The following is a 20,173-nucleotide window of genomic DNA, read 5'->3' on the forward strand; positions in this document are numbered from 1 at the left end:
CTGAAATACGCACTATCGTGCATGACGTTGTGTGTGTGTTGCCTACCCCTACGGCGATGGCAGAACTTACCATTGGAAATTTGCTATTACAATCTACTCTTCGCCGGAACGTATGTGAGAAAAAATAGATTTATGTTCCTCCCGAAACAAAAGAAGACAATGGTTTCAGGCAAGGTAATTTCGGCGTAAACCTCTTTATCCATTATACTTTTACTATTGTGTTCCGTGAGGTGTAATTATTAATGTTTACGTTCCATAAATGTTTTAGGAAGTGCTCGTTTGTGACGGGACAATAAAATGAAAAAGAGGGGCATCGGAAGTAAACCGCGTCCTGGAAAACAATTTTTGCATGAAATATAAGTTTCATCGCAGTTGGCTTAGCGGAAAAAGTCTCTGCGAATGAAGGGAGCTACCGTTTACACATTGAGACGAGACCGAGACTTAAAGTGGGATCCGAACCACTATGTGCTTCCACCGGGTATCGAACTGGGAGCCCCTTGATTACAAGGCGGCGTTGCTACCACTAAGACATCGGGGAGAGCCTACCCATACAGCATAACTCTCCAAGGGATATCCATTGGATATCAACAATGTCCAGATGAGATCCATGGATATTATGGATATCCATTGGGCATCCATTAGATATCCAGTTAGGGATATCTTATTCTGGATATCCATTGGACGTCTATTGGATATCCAGAACTGGATATCTAAAACTCATTCCATTCTGGATATCCAATACAGAGCCAAATATTTTCCAAAACTGGATATCTAAAACTCATCCCAGTCTAGATATCGAACCTTTTGGACGTCTTATGCAGCATATATGCTACATGTTGACGTTGTGTCACTTGGTAAGGGCGGTCTATCAGTCATCTCGGTGTTGACAATTGTGATGAACGACTTGAAAGCACTAGGTCTCTGCGCAAGTAGTGACGCGAGACGGCTCCACCAACGAACACGTGAAAGGGAATGGGATTGCGTGGAGGGGAAACGCGACTGCGGTTACCAGCCTTCGCAGCAGCGTGTAGTGCTTCGCTCTGCCCACTCGATTCCCCCACCCCTTCTCTGCCGCTATGCGCGGGCTTGGCCCAGAGATATGCGGGACAAAGTAGCGGACTGTTGTCTGAAAAGTCGAAAAACAGCGGCGATGGGACTCGATGGTCTATCCAAATATCACCCAATGGAAAGTCTCTTGCCATTCTTTGGCCCTCAAAAGAGATGTTGCGTGCATTACTTATGACAGGGGTCTTCAACTCGTCAGACAGTGCGGGCCACATTGACAATTTCGGTGACGCTCGCGGGCCATGAAGCGACACCATGATATTGGGAGCTGTAAGATGCTGCCATCTGCCATTTACTTAATCCGGTTTTTATGTTAAGTACTTAATTTTCAAACTGGCACGGGCCACGGCAAGGGGGTCTGCGGGCCATGAGTTGTCCTTATGGCATTCATTAATTTGAATTCGTTATGCGGAATTTTAGAATGTAGTCCTTTGATATCTTTCTTTGTGCTGTTGAACTTAGTCCGCGAACTGGCCTTTTTTATCAGGCATCAGCACTGATGCAATCAACATTGATATCTTTTCCTTCCAATCTCCAGAACGATGGCAATCACTTTAGCTCCAGGCTCAAGTTTTAGCAAACAAATTACATTTCCATAACAGCATTCCCACGCCGTGAAGAGAGCACATTGTGGAGTTTGACAGAAGGTACCTCGATTCCCATAATCACTCCCCAAGACTCCCAATTGCAACGTTCAGCCGACCCCCAACCGTTGTAAATAACAAAAGAAGATCAGCAGAGCAAAGCCTCACAATACGAAGCTCACGACCTTCAACCCACAATCACAGCAGTTGCATAAGAAGGAAACGGAACTTGGAAGAATATACATTGGTAAGCAATTGGGATTCAAGAAGTTTACTCGAGAAGAAGCCTGATTAAAGCCATTGAAATGACAAGAGAACGTAGCTAAAGACATCAGCAAACTGCAAAACCAGGTTACGTCCTACTTGGATACAAGGCGAGATGTTCCTTTCCTCCATTCTTATCTACCGTGAGAAGAAGAATGGGGAAAATCAAACAGCAAGGAGAAAACAAGGAACCTTGTGAGTGCTGGAAAAATGCCCCTTCCGTAGTCATCTCTTCAAGAGTCGCGTGTGCAAACTTTCCCCCTCCAATCTCGCCAGATGAACGACAATCCGCGGAAACGATATGGCCTTATGAAATCGTCCTTTGTATTTCATTCTTTGCCTACTTTTCCTTAGAAATTCCAGAGAAAGAGGGTTTACGGTCCGTGGATCCGCAATTCTGCTGCAAGTGCTTCTCAAGTTCGAAATCGGTTCCGTTAAGGAGTAAGGCGTGAAAACTGCATTTCTTTAATACTTCCACTTTTTTTAAAAAAATAGTTTCCTACATGATTTCAGGTTTAGTACTAATGCACTGTATTTTTTGGACCATAAAACGCACCCTTAAGCTTAAGGTTGAAATATTAAATAAAAATTTAGGGTTATTCAAAAAGAAATTCACTCCTTGAAATGATTGTAGCTTGTTTTGTTATTGAGATGTACTAATACTCCCCCCCTCTCTCTTTCCCTACCTCGAAAGAAGTTATTGATATTTCCCTCTCGCTAGAATGTTTCAAATATCACATACATACTGCATGTGTGTGTGTGTGCGCATGCGAAGTAAAATTAAAGCTGCCCTCTGCACTTTACACCATGTGATGAAGGCACACAAGGAGGGTAGGGCCACACACATTCTTATATCGGACATTTGCGGAGGTGATGCGATCAGCATCATGCTTCGGTCTTCTTTTCTTCCAAGATTGGGCCCAGATACCCCTTATTAGAGGCTAGGTGAATCCCAGAACCGCAGGGACATTGCTGATAAAATTTATTCATTATATTCAATGTATTATATTCAACCATTTAATGTTTATGTATAATAATAATCATTTATTTCTGAAATATTCGAAATGGCGTCGTGTACAAATGAATGCATAAAATTCATCTTTTGAGGTCTCGTTATGGCATTTTTCACGATTTGAAACTTTGGTGTTCTATTGCCTTGCGTATACTTACGTAACAACAGCGTGATTATCACAATTCACATGAATGGAAGATTTTTTTATGTAGGAAGAGTAAAAGAAAGTTGTGTACAGTAATTTCATAAATATTTATCGTATTAAATAAATATGTTCTAACCTAAGGATCGGTCAGTGTCGAGAAAAATCAGCAAGAAATAATATTTCTATCTGCAAACTTAATAAAGTCACACGATAACCTGTGTGAAAAGTTGAACTTTAAATGCTACTTGTGACCTATTCGATATATATGTATGTTGTTTTCTTATTTTGCGAAATTTGTTTTTTATATTGCACGGGCATCGGGGTCGTAGTGAGGCGCGCATGTTGTTTTCTTATTTTGCGAATTTTGTTTTTTTATATTGCAGGGGCATCGGCTTCAATATCAAAGGTCTGAATTATTGAGAAGTTAATTAATTCTTTTAAAAATATAAATCTAGAAATAAATGCTAGGTTCACACGATAAAGAGATCAGAAATGCGCAGTCTTAATAATTCACGTGTACCTTCGAACTTGTCCACGTGCGTGCCGAAAGCTATATCAGTGTACACTTGCCTCAATTAGTACTCCGGCAGTTTGTTTCTTTATACAGCATATTTGCAAAAGATACAATTCAATCTATAAATGTATCAAGATACGTTGTATAAAACACAACATACTACTAACTTCGTTGACCCTGTACAGTGGGGTGCACAAGTATTTCTCAGCAAATTGTCCATGACTATTTTCAATAATTCTTCTTTTTCAGCGTACGTGTTTCTAAGGAATGGAGGTGCAGAGGTTGTCAGAAGATTGTCTGGTATTAGGTTTCAATTCTTGTAGCTCTCATTAGGTAAAGCAAAGAGAATAAACATGGTGATGGACAATTTGCTTGGTAATACTTATGCACCCCACTGTACCAGAGATAACCTTTGATACATTTCCTTTTTTTTTTTTTTTTTTTTTTTTAGAAAACTTACACACAAACAACGTACCCACATTTCATAACGTACTTAGAACCAAGGACGTATTTAGGGAGCCGCAGGAAGTCCGTACACACCTCCCCGAAAGACTTACTAAGTGCATGAATTAAATAATGAAAATATACTCGTGTATCATTTGTTGTATAATCGATGTTTTTCCTTTGAACTTATTGGAAGGCAAAGATTATATTTGAATCACACAGCTTTGAATTACAGCAGCGAAGAAGACTTATGGACATTACTATTACTTAAGATAACATGCATAAAATATTAATCATGGACTTTACTTTTCGTCAACTGGATATAACATCCTCTTTTGTTATTAAGGTCTTTATCTTTTTGAAATTTATTTCCTTGGCAGAGCATTTGTTTTGTACAAATTTTGGCGATTTTAGTACACGTAAGCTACATAATGAATACTTGTTTTATATTTTTTCTTTTGTCGTAAAATGTTTGAAAATATATAAATTTTATGTAAAACTTTCTAAAGAATGTAAAATATGTTCTGAAAGCTAACATATAGAAGAGATGGAAAATAAAAAATAGGATTTTTCGAGCTTACATACCACAATTCCCAAAGATAATACAATTTGGTAATGATTTTAGCATCTTATGAAGATAAGTAGCCCGTTCACTGGTCTTTAGCCATAGCGCTGGACATCGTTTTGCACTACGCAAAATCGAAACGAGGGATAAACAATTGGTTCGTCTCAACCGGAAGCTCTAATGACACCAGTCCAATGCGCATGCCTAGCGTTTAGGTCCCGCCTTCAACCTGCTCGCTAGGAAGTGAATGCAGCGAGATTGGCGCGTCTTGGCATTTGCACGCACTTTGACCGTGGGCAGGTGCGAGATCAGCAAGTCGTGAGAAAAGAGATTTTTTACCTCGACACTCTCTTCGACCATTTGTGTTATTCGGTCAGCAGTGACATTGACCTACGGGTTACATAATCTCTCGTTTCGCACAACTGACTGATTGAAGTTCTTGGAAGACCTTTTTCCTCTCAGTGCGGCAGTTTTTGTTCAAAAGTGTTTGTGTTTTTCAGTCACTTTTAGCTTTCTTTGTGCGTTGGAAGTGTGCGTTGTGTTGAAGGCAAGGAACGTGATAATTGGAAAAGAAACGTGCTAATGTGCTGGTGTGTTAGAAGACAAAGGTTCTAGAAATCTGTAAGTACTTAACATTTGCTTCAATTTGGAAAGAATGGCTTCTTGTTTTCACGTTCCACCGTGACTATAGTGTGCCAGTGTGTTTATTTATCTCTCATGAGAATTGGGCGGATTATTCTGAAATGTTGTGGAAGTCTTTGGCTGTTGGCCAAGAATTAGCCAGCAAATTTTCTTTAAAGAAGCGACTCTATACCGATTCTGTGTTGTACGCGAACAGCTATGGGATATAATCGGTCAATTTTCATAATCTTCCTTTGTTTTGTTCAATAAATGAGCAAAACACGAATTTTGTTTGTCCACCTTATGCTCAGAAAGGCTAATCGGGGCTGGACCTGCAGCAGTTTAAAACGGAATCCAAACCACTAAGTGCCTCCACCGAGTATCGAGCACGGGACCCCTTGAACACTAGACAATGACGTTACCGCTAGTCCGTCGGGGAGCCTTCAAAACACAAATTTCTCCCGAAAAAGGACAAGAAAATGTTTTACAAATATCGGAATCGACGTTAGCGACATATCTTTCAAAAGGAACGCATGATATTGGTCATCTTGCCTTGTATCCAGGCTGAAGTTTTCATAATTACAAACAGCCCCAGACTAGCATATGGGGAGACTGAGGCTAACAATACCGTGAGGTCCCTCTGTAAACAATATCAGATTTTAACTTTTGGACCGGATTCGATACCCGGTGGAGGCAAATTGCACAGCGGTTCGGACCCCACTCCAGTCTCGATTAACCTATCTGTGCAAAAAAGCGGACTTAAAATAAGAATTCAAACTTTTGGGACAAGTAGATGTTAATTTTTTACCCCATTTCCCCATATTTTATGGCCCTTTTCAAAGCTATTTCTCCCGGTAACTGTAGCCCAACAAGCTCTCCATTCAATACAGGCCTAATTACCGGGGGGAAATGCTGACTGTTGACAGGTGCAACAAATCATAGGCTAAAAAAATAGGAATAATGTATCTGGAAATGACACTACTTGATCTTCTAAACGGGTCACTCCTTATAACCCGAGCGTGTTAATTTTTAGTGCACTGCAGAGAACAACAGGAGATAAAATTACTCTTTGATGCACTGCGTTTTCGTGCGAATTTTGCAGGGTTGTTAAAGGTCCAGGAATTTTAAATAAATTCAATTCCGGTCCAGGAGAGAAAAGTAGCAAGCGTAAATGGGTTCTGGACCGTAAAGAACCTTTGTATCTGTAAAATATTTCAATTCGGTCCAGGAACCTTTTTCCCAGCTCAATTTAAATACGGTCCAGGAACCTTTTTTTCTCTTGATCGATTTAAATACTTTTCAATGAAACAATGCACAACTTGGACCGAATTTAAATTGTGCGAGAACAAAGGTTCCGGTCCTGCACCGGAACCCAATAGAACCCATCGAATTTATGGGTTCCTGGATCTATAACAACACGTATTTTGATGCACCGAAAGTGCATCTTTAGCAGATTGTGCATTTTAATGTATTACTGGATTTTGATTTGCTTTATTTTACTTCGCTTTTTTGTGCCACTTTTGGCTAATTTGCGAAGATGGGAACGAGGGATGAAATTTATGAATGGACACTCAGAAATATCCATGCCCAGGCCAGGATTCGAACTCGGGACTCCTAGCGTCGTAGCGCGATGTGCTAACCACTCCGCCACAAGGGCCGGCAATGTATTACAGGAGTCAACATATTTGTGGCGATTGAAAAGTTTCCGTTAAGCGTATACTTTGCACCACACCTTTTACAGTGCATGTGCATTGTCTTTGCAGCGTGATATACTTTCACACGCAAGCATTTCCTTTCGGCATTCTTCACCGGCAGCTGTGGTGAAAGCTCATTTACCTGTAAGCCATGATACCACACATTCCAATGGAGACCTCGCTTTACCAACAAGGGACACTGAAGGATCGTGATTCAGGACCACCAACATACGTACGGTGTGTTTGTCATTAGAAGCCAGAGTGTGTGGGGAGTAGGAACAGGGGGGAGGGGGCCAATGAGGAAGTCACCATTGTCTTACATGGGTGCTATCGAACGGTACTGGCCATCAGGAACCCATTGCCTGGTAGTTGGAACGTCGCCGTTTAGGGCACGATTTCGTTGCTCGGCTAATGATGCTTGCTTATCACCCGTTAAGCTGACAACTACAATTATGCCATTAGTGCAGAAGCAGTTGAGCTGTATGTACACAAACCAACGCCTATTTTTATTTTTTTACCGCATAAGCTCCTAACCACAATGTGAATGAGTTTGAGTGGTTAGGGTGACGAGCAGGCATATCTATAAATATATTTTGGTAGGAGCGCTTGCAATAACAATAACATTTTAATATTATGAATAATAGGAAAAATAATAAACAACAATACATTTAATATTCAGAATGATATCTAGAATTGCTTCATTGATTGGGTGTGTCGGCCCGCATGCTATTTTTCACCCTTCAGTCTATGCGGGGATGATCCCCTTATCTACAACCCTTACCTCAAGATTAAGAAAGGGATGTAAAAATCTCCTTACCGCGCTTTCCAGATTTCACCAGCGTGCATCAGACTGGTGCACCAAAAATGACGTAAAATTCGGTGAAATACGGAAAGCTTCGTGCTGCAGCAAATGGAAGCTATATGCGCGCGCATATTCACGTTTATTAGGGAAAAAATTACTGATTCTAACTAAATCACAGAAGATATTTCATAAATATTATTATATTTTCGCTTAACGACATCTTATTTTGCATGTGCAATACGAATTTAAGTGGTATTCTTTTGTAATGATATCGAATTTTGCAAATGTATGCTTTCCTGCATGTTGCAGCAGAAGATGGACGTATCTTTCGATGCATCTGCATACTTTATTTCACTTTGCGTGCAAGTGAAGGAGTAGCAGTATTTAAAATGTCGACAGTTCATTCGCCCTCCGTGCAACAAAATCGGCGTCACATTCCGTACTATTGTCTACACAACGCATATCACTAATCGGAAGAAGCTTCAGTGCAGACGACGCCATTTTGATTCACCAGCCGCACCAGCTCTTGAGGCAGATGTGCGCCCCGGTGAATTACGGAAAGCCGAAGCGTGCATCAGCGGTGCACCAGCGCGTCCACCGGTGGATTCTGGAAAGGGCGGTTAGGCTTGCTCATATCCAAGAGGTAAAAACGTTTGCTAAAACACTGACATCGTCTTCCAATATGGATGACAAATCCTTGGGAAGGTTAAGCTCTGTCTGAGACAATTAAAATCAGTGCATTCGAGAAGAATGTACTGAGCACTTAAAAACAACGTTGCAAGCACGGCACAACGGAGGGTACAGTCCTTGCAGCAAATGGTGATGTGTGAGACGGCTGTGCCCGATGCGGAAGATGACTTCTCGGTGGGAGGGACGGGACGCCAATCACCAATGATGGGCTTGATAGCTCGAAGCGTGTTCCCCCTCCTCATCCCACTCTGCCTGCCACGTGTAAAGAACGTAACAACGAAACACATTATCCAGGTACCTAGCTGGCAGAAGGTGGACGAGAATGTCTCCGTCTGCAGCAGCAGATTTAGCGTGTTCCCCTTGATGCTCACGTGGCTAGGCCCAACAAAAGTGAACTTCAGGTCTGGCACACAAGGACACTAGCCGTCGAAAGATACGCTAGGCTACAGGATGTCTAGAATTTTGCAATTCCAGACTCTGGAGCATACTGGTGGAATCTGTGCATAAAGGAACTTTCTGCAAGGCGTGAATATCAGCGAAATCCAATGCCTTTAGGACTGTATACAGTTCTGCTGTGTAGATGGAACAGGCAGGGTGTAGGATGAAACTGTAGCTTTGGGAGTCCGTAACAAAGGCCCCCACCACTGATTCCACTGATTTGGACCTATCCGTGAAAAACACATTAAAATTGGGGTAATGAGATCGAAGCTCTAAACACCTCTGCTGGTATTAGCGTTTCTGCCTTTGGGAGCCCAGTGAGAGAGAGACAAGTCGATCGAAGCTACTGGAAACTCCCAAGTTGGGAGAGGCGGAATGAGTGGAGACACACCAAGTTGACCAAGTGCTGACAGGATCTCGTCTGCACTAACACCAAATGGTGGCACGAGGATGTAACCGGTTCAGAGCCAGCCTTCTATTGTGAGAGACGATCTGATATAACGGATGCGAGGCCATCGAGCGAAGATGGGTACCTACATGAAATATTAAAAGATAGCATAAAAATAGTCGAGATAAAGCAATATACCTGTAGGGGAGGGCGGGGCAAGATGGGTTGACTAACGTTTGACCACAGGTTTGAATTACAAAATGAAATCAGATATGATTTTTATCGCCACGAATAATTTAATTGGTTCTTTGTTAATGTAAAAAAGTGAAAACTGGAAAGACACGCTTAATATTAAAATATATTGTGATTTTTGAAAAAAAGAGCTTTTGCCCCGTCTTGCACCACATGTTGCCCCGTCTTGCCCACCTTAACTGTTTCCTCTACATATTACTTAATTGTAACATTATTAAGTTAGGATAATAACATAAAACATACTGGTCGTTTTAATTGTAGAATTGTGTATACTTACTCATACAATTAAACTTCACAATAACCACATACATGAACAGAGTTTTCGTCTTCGCTTGACACACCTGCACAGGAATTATGTGGGCAGGCCCGTAGCCAGGATGTTTTTTTTCGGGAGGGGCTCAACCCTTAACAGCCGCCACCATATAAAGGCGAAAAAGTGGGGGGTAGAGGCTCTCAGATAAATTTCTCAATATATTACAAATTATTGCAAGAAAAGTTTAATCCTGCTCAGGAAGTAAAATTAATTACCACTATACACTATTTAAATTAGATATTTGTAAGATTTCCTGGGTGAGCTTCAGTCCCATTAGCACTCTCCCTGGCTACGTGCCTGTTTGTGGGCACATGAGATGTCGAAGGCTGATCATAAAGGGTTGAAGCTGCTTCTGTTGTGACAGCATCGGGAGGGAGCTGAATGCTGAAAGTCTGTTGTTGGAACAGGCAAGAAGTCTGCTTCACTAAACACATTCCTGTCAACTAGGGTAGTACCCCGTCATGCCCCACCCCATCATGCCCCAACGTCACATTATAATGCTACACGATCATAACACGAAATGCGTGAATTGAAAATAACTACATAACCTGTTTTATGATATTCGACAAGCATGCTGGACAGATAATATAAGTATGCGTTCACAATAATAATCCCATTGTAACTTACAGCAGCAGTTTACCGAATTATTGCAACAGAGGGTGAAAAATGTACATACATTCCGTTCTTCCTGGAACACAGTCTCGAACTAAGACCAGCGGCTGTCCAGACAAAGAGTACTATGTGCTGATGAAGTTCCAAGAACATCAGATAAATAGCGCGACTTGTTCGGCAAAAACACCCCATACCCCGCCTTACCCCGCTTCCCGGCTTGCACCGCCTTCCCCTAGATTTCTTATCTGCCATATTTTTAGTTACAGACGCTATAAGAAACACTTGTACGAAAGAAAATAATGTCAAAGTTAATAGAAAATGACAAGATTTTTAAGACAGCAAATGGCAGTTGTTATTCCAGCCAATGAAAAATTGAGTCCCCGGTTGTATGCATATTATTATTATTGTCCACCAAACTGATTTATGCAATCGAATCTTATCTTCATGCAAGTTCGACGATAATAAATAACATTTTAATTCACAACAAATATTTTGCTAATTTAATTTAGTGCTACAACATCGATTTTAATTATATTTAAAAAGGAATTCAAGGTTTGTATTTGGCATCTCCTTGTAACGATCTGTGAAAGTACATATGCATCTCAACATACGTTTCCCGAAATGTTTCTGTTATACTTAGTGAAAGTAGTTATGAACGTTGTGTATCATTGCCATCGGAATTCTGCTACTAAGCAAATCAGTGTGTTTGTTATTGAAATCGGTTAACCTTCTTGTACAAATCTGGTAACCAGGTGTTAGAGGAGATGTTGAGTCAGATATGGAAGGATCCACTTTGATTGCTGTTATAATGTGGTGAATTCCCACATTCCTGTTAGGTTGCATGGTGATTTATTCTGATCTGCTCTACTGGTTTGCATTTTTTTAGTCCTTTGGAGGGATATTTTAAAATTACACTTGAAATTACATCCACTGAAAAATTTTCAATTATCACACTTGCTGTCTTGTAGGAAAAGGCCTACACTTGGATTAGGCAATACTGCAGGACGAACATTGCCATGTCGTATATGAGAACTTTGCCTTCCTCACATGTGGCACAATAGTATTTATACTAAGCCCCATACTATCGTGGCCGTTGACATATTTATTTCATGTATTTTCCTTATTTATTAAATGATGTGCATCAAGAGACAATCACAGAAGCAAAAACAAAACAAAACTTCCTTGTTGCACAAGATTAAAGGGAAAACTAAGAAAGGTCAAGCAAGCTACAGAGTTCATATAAGTTATCGTAGTTCTAGCTCATATACTCATCGCAGAGCGTTGCAGTTTTAAGTCCAGCTTGTAGACAGTTTGTTCTGTTTTTTTTATATATTCCGCAAGATATTAATGTTTTTGTTAGTTTTCTGTACAAGAGGGCACGTCACAATGTCAAGTTGCATCTTTTTTATTTATAAAGTGTATTCCTGAAGCCATAGATAACAACAATATTTTTAACGTTAGCCAATAAAAGACAAATTAGAGCTCCGGTTACTGCCAAACTACCATATGTCCACTGATGTTAATCTACATCTGGCATCATTGGCTATTGCCCTTCCCGAAATTTTGAAAAAATCAGAATTTTTAAATGAAAAACAAAGTGGCAACTCAAATCCCCCATAAAATGAACACCCTTTATCATTTTTTACTTTGAACAACTTTTAAAACAAAGATTTAAAAATGGTACAATTACCAAATATATTATTGCGCATTGGTATTGCGTGTATCGTATTGGTTTCCATAGTGGCGTGTCCCAGGTGAGGACTGATGGGAATTAACCCCCCTTTATGTTTCCTAAGAACATTCTATTGCATGAAATAGAGTAAAATATATCATTGACTGGCAGTGATAGAATTGAAGAAATTTTACAGAGCGAAATTTCAGAATTTTGTCCCCACATTTCGATATTTTTTCAATGACCTAGTTAATATACGTCAATTCAAGTTGATTCGTTACAATAACCATAGCAACAAAGATTGATTGATTTATTTTACTTCGGTTTTTGTGCCACTTTTTGGCTAATTTGCGAAGATGGGGATGAGTGGTTATATGATGAAATTGATGAATGGACACTCGCAAAGATCCATGCCCAGGCCAGGATTCGAACCCAGGACCCCTGGCGTCGTAGCGCGATGTGCTAACCACTCCGCCACGGGGGCCGGCATAGCAACAAAGAGTGCCAATTAAGGTATTTTATGTACAAGTGCAATCATTGTAGCAAGAAATACAATTTTGTGTAAATGCTATGTACAGTTGCAAAATTTCCGCTATTTTGAGAAAGATTTGATGTCTGTAGTACAATTATCACTTTTTAATCTTAAAATCAAATTTGAATTATTAATGAATGGTAGAAACAACCATAATTATATATTCTTAAGGGTGTAAGCCGGGTTCCAAACGAATTTAGAAATGTTAAAGTCTGGAAAATCATGTCCAAAGGGTATTCCGTGGCTCCCCCTATCTTAATTAGACAATGCGGACTACTATAAATGTGTCATTCCACAGCCACACCCACGTAGGTATATTTGAGAAAGGGAAATGCACTTTCTACCTATGAAAATTCCTCAAGTTGGTCATATACCCAGGGTATGTGTTCGAAGTCGACATCACTGCCATCCCGTTGCTTTTCCATACACTATTTACATTAGAAAATGGAAATGCCGAAACGAAATTGTGAGTTTACAGATGAAATTGAAAACGATTGATCGAATTAGGTTATCTTACGTCGCTTTTCTTCCACTTTTGGTTAATCGCGACAATAAAAATGGGTGATAATATAATTAAATCGATGAAGGGAGACAAAGAACCAGGGTTGTTAAAGGTCCAGGAACTAAATTCTAAATTCTAAATGGGTTTCGCTGCAGGACCGAAACCTTTCTTCTCGCACAATTTAAATTCGGTCCAAGTTGCGTATTGTTTCATTGAAAAAGGTTCCTGGACCTTATTTAAATTGATCATGAAGAAAGGTTCCTGGACCGAATTTAAATTCATCCTGGAAAAAGTTCCTGGACCGAATTTCAATTCTTCCTGGACCGAATTTCAATTCTTCCTGGACCGAATTTAAATTCTTCCTGGACCGAATTTAAATTCTTCCTGGACCATATTTAAATTCATTCAGAAAAAAGGTTCCCGGACCGTATTTAAATTCATCAGGAAAAAAGGTTCCTGGACCGAATTGAAATACTTTACAGACAAAAAGGTTTTTTACGGTCCAGAACCCATTTTAGCTTCCTGATTTTGTCTCCTGTGCCGAAATTGGATTTGTTTAAAATTCCTGGACCTAGAACAACCCTGCAAGGAACACCATGCATGCTCCGTCCGGTATTCGAACCTGAAACCTCTGGCGTCGTAGCGCGCTCTGATAACCACTCCGACACGGAGGTCGGCAAAGCTAAAAGCAAGTTCAGTTGTTTTCGAAATACTTTGTTAGGCGAAAACTGTGTCTAGAAAGATGTTTTCTTAAAGTGCCAGAAGATATACAGAAAGAAAAAAAAAACTATTTGTTTGAACGAGCAAAACACGTTTGGTAAACATATTTGGTAACCACAAACAAAACAGTTCTTAACCTTCACTAAATTTTATGACGTTGACTAAATCGTTTTGTAACTAAACAAATGTTCATGATTAGTGAAAGAATTAGGTTCTGGTGAGCAAATATTTGATTGTCGGCTATTTAAACAAAAATTTGGTTTCCAGAAACAATATTTTGGTTATTCAATACAAACTTTTTATTCTGTGTTCTGTAAAGATAAATTATTTCATAGTTTTATTATAGCCGACACAAAGATGTTGATGTAGACATGCATGTATGCTGAATTCGTTTAAATTGTTGCTATTTTTTTTTTTAATATGTCTTTCTTTGCACTTCCCAAAATAGGATTACCCTCCACTCCCTCCCCCCAAAAAGGAATTTAAAGATAAGGACACGCGTGCCCCCATCTTAACTTTGGAAAAAAAATTCCTGCACATTATCTCTTGCCGTTATGCACACGGACAGAGGCAAGAATTGATCAAACAAGCCAATATTTTTTCGTGCAATGCGAGTAGGTCAGGCAATATTTGCATAGAAAGCACTTCAGTGAGTCACGAGGAAGCGTGTTTATTTTTCGCAATAAACGATTGCGAATGCGTAACCCCCTTCCCCTCTGCCCCGTGAACATGTTACCATCACATGCCCCAATAGGCGGATCCAGAATGTTATTGTGCGAGGGGCACCGAATATACAGTAAGCATCTGATAAGAAAGAACTCTGGAAATAAAGTTTTGTTTGTTTTTGTTTTAAGTCCACTTTATGCACAAATAGGCTAATCAGAACTGGACCTACAGTTTATAGTGGGCACATGGTGGTTCGGATCCCACTTTATACTGTAGGTCCAGTCCCGATTAGCCTTACTGTGCATAAAGTTGACTTAAACACCAAATCAACCAACCAACCCAAGCCGGGATTCGAACCCGGGACCCCAAACTTCGTAGCGCGCTGCGATAACCACTACGCCACGGAGGTCGGCATGACGAAAAGAAGTAAGTTGTCTTAGGGACGGAGGCAATTTCTTCCTCTACAGCCTACCCCTCCCCAATGCGAATGAAAGGAATGATCAACATGGAAACTTTCTTGACACAGTTACAGTACCTGCGGAAGGAGAGACTTACGTGTTTGTCCTCCCCTCATCTCCCCCGTTTAGCTCAAAGTGAGAATAAACGACATTAAAAGAATCAACGCAGCATCGAATAGTAGTTTGTCAGAAACGCATACCTAATAAATAGCTATATAAAAAGAAATGACAATATAATATGTATTAATTATATATATATATATATATATATAATATAGTATTTATACATATGTACTCTATATATATAGGGAGAAAAGGGATTGTAAAAACCTGTTGGCAAATTGGAGAACCTGCCCCTCCCCCAGCCCTCGACTCTTGATTAAGTTCCGACGTCCCTGCCGTACCGGCACCTTTTTACAGGTAACCATTGATAAACATACCACAATTCTGTGGTTACCAACTTGAACAGTGCCGGAACCTTTCTTACCAGAGAAAAGCACAGTATGGTTATATATATATAAATATAAAGGGTTCGTCTTAGATTGAATTTGTGGTCATATAAACTAATAGGGACTCGACCTTTAAACTGGAACTCAATTCTTGTCATTCCTTTTTTGGAGGAGCAAGTTTCCCCTTGTCTCTTTCGCTAAATCCGCCGATGTTAAGCCTGCATATCCTCCATATCACAATGTATAATATTTTCATAATAAGTAGCTGGAAATTGCTGGAAGCAAAACAGATGGTTTACGTGAATATACAGTATCCCTTCCTTGCTTTATTTCACTTACAAGGCTCTTCATTGCTTATTTATAACAGGAAACATGTCTATTCGCGGAACAATGTATCACAAAAGTAGGTTCTCCTATAGGAGGAACCGGACTTTCAATCGTGCCGACTGATCTGGTACCACTGTGTTCTAGGTAAAGAACTAGGAAGCGAGCATATTATTAAGGCCTAATGTAATTTTCTGTAGCGGAAAGTTAAGCTTGTAAATCATAGCCGAGGAATGGCAATTTCTACCATGATATTTGACTGGTATCTATAGGAGGCCTGTTAGTAAGAAAATGTGCTTTCTCTTGTGCAATTTCGTTAACATCGTTTGATTACTGATATAACCGATGCATTGTTAAAAGTTACCGTAACATTTACTACGTCCTACCGTTAAAAATTAAGTCTGTCTGGTAATTTACAGAAAAAAAAGAACGTAATCTTCTTTCGTGTATTCTGACAAAAATATACAATTTCCTTTAAATATAGCTAAAATCTCCTCCAAAGGAATGGAGTTTAGGATCAAGAGTTATGGTGCTTACCCATTGAACCTTATGTAGTCCAAGTAGGCTGCACTGCAGTACTCTCAAAGAATGAACAACCACATCCAACTTTTTTTTCCCTTATCTGAAATCTGAAACCAACGGGGAGAAAACACAGACTCATCAGTCAAGAGGGCACCACAGTACGCGGAAGGTCAAGAAAAGAATCAACAAGGCACAGTTAATAAAACACAAGGAACACGAAGTTCTGTCGGCAGCTTCACTCATATGAGAACAAGGTTGATCATCAAGTCTGCCTGCGTGTACTTCCTAGTACTTTGTTTTCCACCTCATTCCACATTTAACTCCAATCTTGACTCACCTGGTTACGTGTTATGGAAGGGGACACGAACCACACACAGATTGCTGGAAAGGGTCCTAACGGTAGACTGTAGCCGTGGTTTATTAAAGGAAGGGTATGATCTTGTCAGATAAACTCGTGGGGTCACCATGAAAGTTACCAAGGGTGCTGGAATGGGTTGTTCTGGGTGAATATAATTCAGTTCGTTGATCTTGGGAAATATGTATCCATTTGCCCCGTCTTGTTCAATGCAGTTTTTGAGTCTCTCTGCACTCGCGTCTAAACGCACGGCCATGAAATTAGGCGGGTGGCAGAAATTCGCGGTGTTGCCACGTCGGAGTACCCCCTGTGTGTTCGGAGGTTTAAGAGAATGAAAGATCTCATTGTAGAGTTGTAGATATGGGACTCTATTTCTGGGCACTGTAATGAACTTTCAATTCACATATCACCAGCTCTGTATCTAAAATTCCCCTGTCTAACGCTCGAAGTAGGAAACTCAGACCGGTTGACGTTGCCACACAGTGACTCTTGTCCCGCTCTCGCTTTGCTTTTCCCAAACGTGGCAACAGCGCAATTCTCCCCAGCCGCATGGTCGTGCGTTTAGTTGACTACAAAGTGCAACAATGAGTCGTCTACTTCGTTGATTTGGTGTCGTGTTTTGTATTTGGTGTCTGCACCGTTTGCACTACGTTCTGGAACGGTGTACCGTGTGGTGTATGATCACTTGATACGCGATAACCAATGAAATGAACGTTGAAAGCAGCAGCCATTTGTTTTACCTTCTTGCGTACAGTGTCTACTTGCTTCATGCTACGACGCCAGGGGTTCCGGGTTCGAAACACCGCCTAGACATGGACGTTTGTAGGTGTCCATTCATCAATTTCATCATGGGATCACACATCCCCATCTTCTCAAATTAGCCAAAAGTGGCATAAAAGCGAAGTAAAATATAGCAAATCAATCTGCTTGGTTCAACACGATTTCTTTGCACCAGCCTGAAACTAGGATGCATCTTCACTACACCGAGTGTCAAAAAGTGTAGCGAAGTAAACGTGGTTATTGGGAGCCACACTATGTGGCAGAGTGGTTAGCACAGTACTCTACAACGTCTGGGGTCCCGGGTTCTAATCTCGGCTTGAACGGATGTTCCTTGTGAGTAATTTCATATATCATCCTTAACGTCGCGATTAGCCAAAAAGTGGGATAGTCGACGTTAAATGAGAAGACCTCACCATCCACTGTAAGATCGAAATTAGATTCTTTCAGTTCTGGTGTTATTTTTCCCATATATTGATCGATGATGTACAGTAGGATGCATAATCATTGTCCATGACCATTTGCATTAAATTTTCTCGCGCGTTCCACATGTTTTTAAGGACTAAAAATTTTTACGTAAGCTGGTGGAGAGGTTGTCAGCAACTTGTTCGGCGTTTTTTTAAAATTAAACTATGATTGCATAAAACAAAGAGCACCAACATGGTAATGGACATTTTGCTTGGTAATACTTATGCATACAACTGTACAGGTCATGATATAAGGTCCTACAAATTCAATATAGCAGCTGTGTTGAGTGATATGACTTTATCACACGCACCATATTGCACAACTGCCATCGGATTGACCGATGTGATTTCTCAGAGGTCACGTGTATTTGTTCAAACTGACTTTCTTCTCACAGCAGACAATGACAACGGAAATAAACAAATAACTCTTAAGTTTGAGTAAATCTCGAAATCAACTTCAGGGAACATTTCGGATGAACATGATATCAGAGATTTGTGATAGAGTTGCTGCATGCATAAATAACCATGTTTCAAATATGCGTGCAGGGAAGGCCAACTAAATTGGTTTGCCTTATTCCCCTTATACCGAATTACCATAATTTACGGAACCAATGTGGAGCTTCTAACCACAATCCCTCACAATTTTGAAGAACAGGAAGTGCAGTCTAGTACTCAGAATTCATTTCAAATGTTATGTAATCGTTATGTAAGAATTGTACCATCGGAGTTTTATCCCATACGTATAGTAGAAAGAAAATCGTCGGCGATAAACTTTATTATATGGAGGAGTCTAGTTTTGACAACTGGTGTATCCTCATGATTGTGGTCCAATTCTGTACAGTTTATTTAATTCTTCTTTTAAATGGCGGAGTTAAGGCCGCAGATATCCTTTTCTTCCACTCAACCATATACATAAAATTATACATAAAGACATTAAACGCAAAGTACATACTACACCCTCTCTCAGGTGTATTGCGTCAGAAAAGGGGAGGAAATCGAGTGGGCAGAGCGAAGTAGTGCATGTTAGATTAGTCAAGACTTAGAGAGATTTCACACCGAAGCGACGCGCAGCAGCAGGTGTTCACACGAACCCCTTCACCGCGCATGCGCAAACAAAGGTCGAGGAGAGACTATGCACGCCATTGGGGAAGCTGCCCAGCGAGCGACACGTGCAGTTTGTTGTCGCTTCGGTTCGAAAGGTTGCAATGGTTACTAAGGAGATTTCAGACCAAGCGAAAAGAAGCATGTGTTGCTTGGAAACTAATAATCGGTAATAGTAAATGCAACGTTAAGAACCGAAGTGACACATCAAGCTACATATGTCGCTCGGACTGGACGGTTTTATCAATTGCATGCATCGTGTTGCCTCGGTCTGTTGTTCGCGCATGCGCGGTGAATGTTTGCATATAGACTGAAGGGGCCCGTGTCGCTTTGGTCGGAAATCTCCCTTATGGCTTGCTTCCAGGCCAAAACTGTCGCTTCGGTCTGAAAGAAGCAAAACACAATGAACGATGTACTGAGGAATGAAGTGGGGGGGAAACCAGCACAAATGAACATGAATACCTTATCCTGAATTCGAATATGATGTCCCTGACTTCGTCGATAGGGCCTACCGCAATCAAGGATTCGTAGGTTCGATTCCTTGTGAGAGTATATTTCAATGGCGCAATTTTATGCAAGTAGATGAATTCGTACATAAATTGCATTGCCTTTCGACAAGAGGTTTGTTTCTACTTCATCCACTTCCGTTTCTTCGTCGTTGCTCTACCCGTCTTTATTCTTCTTTCTCTTCTCTACTATAAACAGAGGAAGAAAAAATGACAATCGGATGGACGATAGATGAATGGAAGGAGTACCAGTCCAATGTGTCCTCCAAGGAAGGACTTCAGGCTGTGCTGGAACTGGTCTCGCAGTACAGACGAGACGACACTGCCTGGATCACCATAGCTTCTCCAGATCAGGTCAAGTCACAGTGGGAGTCTTTGGAAAGACTTGATCCGACATCCAAGAAGGTAAGGCATCCGCTTTATCGATTGTAACATTATAGTGCAACTGATTGTTGGTAAATGACCGAGTAGGTTTGGAAAAGCTGTTGTAGCTACATGAAAGTACTCTTATCTATCCAAATCATTCAGAAAAGTACTCGTATCTGGCAGAATCATTCAGAAAAGTACTCGTATCTGTCCGAATCGTTAAGAAAAGTATTCAAACACTGCCAAATCATTCATAAAGTTGCTCATATCTGTCCGAACCATTCAGGAAAGTACTTCTATCTGTCCGAATCGTTCACATGAGTATTGAACCGCGTCCGAAAAATTCAGGAAAT

General features: G+C 40.5%; 2 protein-coding genes across 4 annotated transcripts in view; both read left to right on the top strand.

Annotated features, from left to right (window-relative positions):
• LOC145996395 (uncharacterized) overlaps positions 1–20,173 on the top strand; it is a 243,414-nt gene that overhangs the window by 70,799 nt on the left and 152,442 nt on the right. The window contains exon 1 of one of the 2 annotated variants that reach the window (XM_083132854.1): positions 4,935–5,214. The exons of the other annotated variant lie outside the window; for it this stretch is intronic. The gene's annotated coding sequence lies outside the window, so the exon portion shown is untranslated. Of the gene's footprint in view, positions 1–4,934; positions 5,215–20,173 lie in introns of those variants that run through there. 2 annotated transcript variants of the gene reach the window in all.
• The window catches only part of LOC145996388 (uncharacterized), a 33,228-nt gene that overhangs the window by 6,091 nt on the left and 6,964 nt on the right, over positions 1–20,173 (top strand). For both annotated transcript variants that reach the window (XM_083132821.1, XM_083132832.1), the window contains exon 2: positions 19,654–19,859. In XM_083132821.1, coding sequence (XP_082988947.1) covers positions 19,665–19,859 — 195 coding nt within the window. In that variant the 5' untranslated portion in view covers positions 19,654–19,664. The remainder of the gene's footprint in view (positions 1–19,653; positions 19,860–20,173) is intronic.

This window comes from Lepisma saccharinum, chromosome 1 (assembly GCF_977018435.1).
Source record: "Lepisma saccharinum chromosome 1, izLepSacc3.1, whole genome shotgun sequence".
NCBI classification, from domain to species: Eukaryota; Metazoa; Arthropoda; class Insecta; order Zygentoma; family Lepismatidae; genus Lepisma; species Lepisma saccharinum.